The 7,012-nt window shown below is 37.6% G+C and overlaps 1 protein-coding gene across 1 annotated transcript; it reads right to left on the bottom strand.

Annotated features, from left to right (window-relative positions):
- Positions 1-412: 412 nt before the first annotated feature.
- LOC6577450 (calmodulin-beta) lies at positions 413-1,124 on the bottom strand. The gene has a single exon (XM_002003381.3). It carries the CDS (start codon positions 1,013-1,015, stop codon positions 572-574), a length of 444 nt encoding a protein of 147 aa, XP_002003417.1. The 5' UTR covers positions 1,016-1,124; the 3' UTR covers positions 413-571.
- Between the last annotated feature and the right edge of the window lie 5,888 nt (positions 1,125-7,012).

Below are 7,012 nucleotides of genomic sequence, written 5' to 3'. Positions count from 1 at the left end.
TCTGAAAGTAATTTCTCAATCAAATACTCCATTTACCCACACAATTCATGGACAGAGTATTAATTAGTACGGCTTTGTTGACGCTTTCGCAATGCAAACACCAAATGACCGCAAATTATTTTTATAGTCGAGTTAATTGAGGTCCACAGCGCGGTTTTCATTTGATTAAGTATAATAACTACAACTGCATTTAATTTACAAACATTTTCGATGCTGCCTCTAATTTTTGCCAGCAAAAATATAATTTAATACCGAATACAGAACATTATCTAAAATGCAACTTTTTAAATTAACTCTATATTTTAAATAAACTTAATTAAAAGTAAAAAAAAAAAAAAAAAAAACTTAAGTTCAAAGAATAATCATTAACAAAAATTTGCATGAGGATATATCGAGGATATTACACACCAAATTTATTATTATAAAATTTGTAAAAAATATTTCTTTTATTGGAGTCATATTTGGGTTAAACTGTGTTAATTTTGAAAATATTTGAAAGGGCCAAACGAATTTTGTCCGATTAGTTAAAATTTAATTGGGCTTGTGGACGATGATTTTAGGTCGTTGGGGTCTACTTGGAGGTCATCATTTGTACAAACTCCTCGTAGCTGATCTTACCGTCGCCATCGACATCATGTACCCGAATCATTTCCTCGCACTCATCATCCTGCATTAGGATATCCAGATCGAGCATAACGCGTCGTAGCTGATCAGGACCTATAAAGCCGGTGTTCTCTCTGTCAAAGACTCGGAATGCCTCACGAATGTCATCCTCATCGGGATCAAATGTCATGCGCATCGTCATCGACTGTAGGAAGTTATCAAAGTCAATGAATCCGTTGCCATCCAAGTCCATCTCGTTAATCATCGATTGCAGTTCTTTCTCGGTAGCAGTTTTTCCCAGAGCTGCAACCACCGTATCCAAATCCCTAATGGTGACACTTCTGCTTTCGTCCTTGACTAAAATAGCAAAGCCGCGCCTAAACTCGAACAGTTCCTCCTCTGAGTACTCCATTGAAGACGTCAATTCAAATTTAGTTACTTTGTTAATTTGTGTTATCAATAATTTACTAAAGTAGTCCGATATGTGTATAACTCGAGTGTAAAAAATGAATTGAGCTACAAAGCAGGAACTTCAAGCCATCTATAAAATTTATGGCCTGCTGAGGTTTCAATTTTAATCACATTTTAAATGGACTGGCATACATGTGGAATATATGGCTAGACAGGTTTATCAGAGATGAAAATATTCTGAGAGCTCTTTGAAATTCATTAAACAATCTATTTTTGGCTCACAGCCTTGTAATATCCTTTGCAATAGTCGTTGGGGTATCATCTTAGCGAGGATTTATAAGGGTAGAAGGATTGGCTTGCAGAAGGGGAGGTAATCAGCAAGGAATGAATCTCTCGAAAATCTACTCAAATCGCCTTACAAAGTCTTAGGTGCGAAGGAAAAGCACATTTAATATTTAAATCTTACAAGAGATTGAACATTGCAAAAATGGGTGCTTGTTTCCTATGATGAAATACATTTGGTAAGTAATACAGATTTTGTTAATCAGTATTAAATTACTTAAAGGAAGTCTAGTGGCTCTAGGACTAAAAGAAAAAAAAATACTTGGCTGAAAGCGTTTGACTTAGAATCAATTATTACCAAAATTTTTAATTTACTGAGGTATACTGAGGTACAGCTCATCAGAATTTTGATTTAGAATGAACATATTTTAAAATAATTTTAATATATATAAACATATATAAATTTCTCTAATTGATTACCCATCATTTCAAATAATTTTGATGTACTCATATATTCATTTCTGAATCTAAAATTATTTTACCTGTAAAAATACTTATATAATTTTTTTTTTTTCAAATTTAAAATAGTTTACGATTTATTAATAATTTTTGTAATATTTAAACGATTTTTTTTGGTTATTTTATTTTATTTTATTATTATATTTATATTATATTTTTTTAATTAATATATAATATATAAAAAATTTATTTAAAAAATATATTACCGAAAATCAATATAAAACCTATACAAAATATTTTCTAGCATATGTTTATATATATTATATAACGTTTTTTAAATAATTAAATGATGATCGACTGCCAGAGCAATTACTGTTTTATATATTGTTGGCTGCATCTTTGGCTGCCTCAGTAGCTCATGCACATGAATATTTTTTAATATTTTACTCCATTTTTTGTTTGCGACTTTTCCATTGATATATTAGTTACAGTTGCTGCCCTCAACCGTTTCTTTTGTCTTTTGATATTTTAACGCGAATGCAAACGCAACAGCTACAGCTACAGCAACAGCAACAGCAGCAACAAATTTTGGCCGCATGCTGCGGTCAGCCGCACACATCAACAGTCAGGCCCATGGGCCAGACCAGCCAGTCAGACCAGCTGCCAGTTGCCAACAACAATAACTGAAACAGCAACAACAAGAACAATGAAGGAGTAAAAAAAGAGCAAATTTGGTTGACCAGGCGAAAGTTATTTACTGCAAATCGGTCGACTGAAACACAGATCGGCGCTGACGACGCGACAGCTCGCAACTGGCAACTGGCAACATTTGGTTAACTTGGCTTTAAACGTGCTATTCAATTAAAATTGCCAGGTAAAACTTTCCAGGTTCAACTTCAATCGAATTGAGCCAATTGCACGACTCCGCTTAATCGCAACGATTGCAAATTTGAATTTGATTACCTTTTTGGAATTACCAAACACAACTTTTGCTTTAACTGCAGTTCATACAAACTTTTTTTTTGGCTTTTGCTTTTTCCAAAGCTTTAATTAATTATTGAAACAATAGATCAAACACATTTTTCGCTAACGGCAAAAAATGTGCTACTGAAAAGTTAATTTGCACAGCAAAAGTTGTGTATTCAAACGATATTTGATAATTGTTAGAAATTTCGAAACGATGCAATATTTCACGACTAACATTTAACTAAAAGTTTGAATTGATTTTTAAACAGAAAATTTTTATGTATAAAATTTTATTTAGTTTCAATAAAACATAGATCCGTCACCAACTAGATAAAAAACATGAACGTGCAGAGCATCAGTCGCAACGATAGATAAAACAAATTAAGAGAGAGTTTAGTTACATATAGCCATATTAAATTAAATTAATTGCTGTTAAATATGTTAACTAATTCGCTCAAGCTCTATAACTGAATTAGTAAATAATAATTCAATACATTTTCAAAACAATTATGAAGATTCCAGCTCATAGCATCTTGACCATAAGGAACTTCAAACCAAAATTCGAAATTAGAATGTAAATTTGAGCTAGACTAATCCTAGATTGGCACTAAACACGCTCAACTTTGATAAGTTCCATTTATAGTGCTCTCATGGCAATGCAACTGAATTATTATATACACTCCAGATCCAGTTCCAGCGCTCAGAGTCAACTAAATACCTCCTCAAGCTATGCAGTTGTTGTTGTCGCTCAGTAAAGCGGAGCATTGTGTGTGCTTTGGCAAAATATATTCTTCTCGTGGCTATCTGAGCCGTATTAACTGCTTCAATTGCCCGAATAATTCAATGGGCCAACTCTTCACCTGTGTGTTCGAGTGGGCATGTGTGTGTGTGTGTGTGCATTATCCGTTGGTCATGTCGACGACAGTTGTTCACTTGCAGCTCGTTAGAGACGACTAAATCGAATCGTCTGCCCCATTGAAAGCATTTTCTGCTTTGCCAGAAGCTAACTGCGCGCCATTGTGCTAAATGCTCGTTTATTTGTACGCAATTATAAAGCATACCTTCGGTCATATCTTTTACCTTATCTGCGCCACTCAAGTCAAGCCGCAAATGTTCGGCGTGCTCTGTGCTCTGTGCTCTGTTCTGCGTGCTACGTGCTACGTGCTGGGGCAGCAGCCATTGGCGACGCTGCAAAGTAGGCAACAATAAATTATTTCATTGCTGACCACAAACAGTTAAATGTTGCGGTTGTTGTTGCTGCTGCTGCTCCTGCTATGGTTGTTGTTGCTATTGCTCACGTCTGCTATTAAACTCGGCGTAAAAATAGCTTGAAATATGTAATTTTCCGGTTCAATTACAACGCCACATCAGCAGTGAACTCAGCGTAGAACGCAACGGGCGAACGATCCAGGTTATCAGCATTGTCAGCCATCCGCATCCGCATCCGCATCCGCACTCTCAATCGCATTCGCATCCGCATACATATCCACATCCGCAACATCGCGGCCAGCAGCAGCTAAGATCCATGTACGCAGATAGCGACTGACCAACGCGCTTGTGCGATATGCGGCTCGGATAGCGTTCAGTAATTTGTTGTAAATCTCTGGAGCACGTAAAACGAGTGAGACAACGAAAGAGAGAGAGGGAGAGCGATGGACTGGCAGTGTGCAGGAGAAGGAGCAGGAGGAACAGGTATAGTAGCTGCAGATTGAATGCGATTAGATACACTCGTTGGCTGCGTGCCGCATTTTAATAAGAAACCATTTAAGTGAATCGCTAAGCCTGAATGATATTTGCTAAAGCCTATCAAATATGAAGGCAGCAACGCAATTAGTATTACTATTGGGAAAACAAATAAAATATGATTAGGATATTTTCTTGTACTTTAGTAGAACAGAGAGTTTATCTTACATAAGGGACTGCTCCCTTGTTGCTGTTAAATAGTTTTTTAAGGCAAGCGCCTCACATGTAGTTTAAAAGACGTAAACAAATACTTGAGAAATAAAGCTAGATAAGGCTTCTAGACTTCGGCTTCGACTTGAGCTAAAGTTTTTTCACACAGCACAAACTTTATAGCCTCAACACAATATAGTTAATTAAATTCTAAAAGCTTCACTTGATTAACTATTTTTTTATTACAATCTGAAGTTCGCATTGCTTAAATCGCAACAGCTGAATTAAATTTCTCGGCAGGGCCGGACCAAGAATCTCATCTTCAGGCTGTTTATACAGCAATAGTTAAGCAAAGATTTTTGTTTTATTTGCTTAGACGACTTTACAGTTGATTTGCATAAAGCTTAAGATCAACAACAGCCTAGGCGAGCAACTCGTGTACAAGATTACAAATGCTGTAAAGCAGCAATAAAATCGATGCAGTTACGGGGCGAATGGGAGCGGAGGGGAGCGGAGTGGAGAGCTAAGCAACTTGACTGCAAAAATGCCAGCAAGTAAATTTTAAACATCGCACGTGGCCATAAAAACCATGCCAGGCCAAAGAGCGGGCTGCTGGAGCAGCCCGGACTGTTCGGTAGTCAGGGAGGAAGAGGAAAGAGAGAGGGAATGGTACGTGTGGGGGAACTGCATTTTAGCGCCATATTTTATACACACTTAAAGTCACACACAGAGAAAAGTGGAAGTCGAAAGGGCGTGGGGTGTGGTGGGCTGGGCGAATAACGGTGCAGTCACCGTAGTGTCAAAGCAAGAAAGGCAAACGGCAATGCGGGCCAAGATAAACGCGGTGTGCAGAGCTAAGCCGAGCAGAGCATCAAAAACAAAAGGTCAAAAAGTTTCTACGAGAGAGACAGAAAGAGAGAGAGAGAGAGCAAAGAGCAGATATAAAAATATATAAAAATGTGTGAAATACTATGTGAAAATGGGTTAAGCAAATGCCAAGAGCACAACAAAACAGGCCGCAGATAAAATGCAGGCCATAGCCACGCCCACCAGTCAGTTGACTTTAATCAGAGATAGGCAGAAAAGAGAGAAAAGGAGAGAGAGAGAGAGAAAGAGAGAGAGATGAGAGAGCGAGAGTGAGAGTGAGAGTGAGAGTGAGAGTGCGTGAGTGGGTGAGAGGAAGGTTGAACAACATTGCGTTTAATGAATATTAATAAATGTGCCACTGAATTAATTAATGAAACGCCGCATTTTCAATTAGCAACAAGACGCAAGCAACAAGCAGGCGACAGCGAACAAGACATTTCACAAGGCCATCAAAAATTGTTGACTCGGCCGGTTCAATGGGGCGCGGGCCAATCGAGCTGGTGCCTAATTAAAATTTAATTAATTAACAATGCGCGCCGCCAAACGGCCGAGAGCAGTTGAAGCTCGACGAAATAACCGCCATCTGGCCGAAAAGATTTGCAAGCAGTCGGAAACGAAGATGGATTTTGAAATGGCCAAGCAGCCACGTGCCCCATTCGACATGCAACACATGGCCAGAAAACAAACAAAAACTTGATATTTATTCGAATTGCTGTTTCTCGTTTAATTGCTGCCTCAATATGCCACATCATTTTCGGCTCATTAATCATTGAAGCATTTTCATTAGCCTGCGCCAAGCTGCTTGGCTCTAATTACTAGAAATATCGGCCTACAATTAAATAGATGAAAGACAAAACGCAAGACACAAATATTCCATGCACCACAACAAAGTGGCCAAAAGTGAAAGAAAAAGAGAGTGAGAGAGAGAGAGAGAGTGAGTGAGAGTTTCGGCCATTGGCCACTGCAAAGCCGGAAACAAACTCAGTAAAGCGGAAGGCGATGCCCGAGCAAAACTCATTCAATAGAAAATAATATAAAATCAATTCAATTAGCAAACATATTAAATATATATTTAAATGCACGTTGGGTAAGGCAGAAGGCAGAAAGCATCATGTTTTTTACACTTGACAGTCAAAATGTAATGCCGAAGCTGTTAATTCGATTTGCTTCTAATTCGATTTAATTTGAATTTTATATATTTTCAGATTATTTGAATATCAACAAATATATATGTATAAGAAATAAAGCTGCTGCCTAAGAGCATAAATTTGTTCATTGCCAAGTTTTCTGAGGCAGGGAAATTTCATACTAGCAAACATGGACATTAAGGCGGACCTAAAACGCAGTTTGAAAAGCAATGAAAATTATTCAACTAACGTTACGATCTGAAACACAAATCCTGCAAGAGTTCGGTATACTCCTATGTTGGCAATCTTCACCTCTGCGAACCTCTCTGTGCCATAATCTAAAGACTTAACGTAGCGTCAGATATAAATTTGTCAAATTTCAAGATCGTTGCAGCATCATTGAT

This window comes from Drosophila mojavensis, unplaced genomic scaffold, assembly GCF_018153725.1.
Source record: "Drosophila mojavensis isolate 15081-1352.22 unplaced genomic scaffold, ASM1815372v1 contig_36, whole genome shotgun sequence".
Classification (NCBI taxonomy): Eukaryota; Metazoa; Arthropoda; class Insecta; order Diptera; family Drosophilidae; genus Drosophila; species Drosophila mojavensis.
This window is presented reverse-complemented; position numbering and strand designations above follow the sequence as displayed.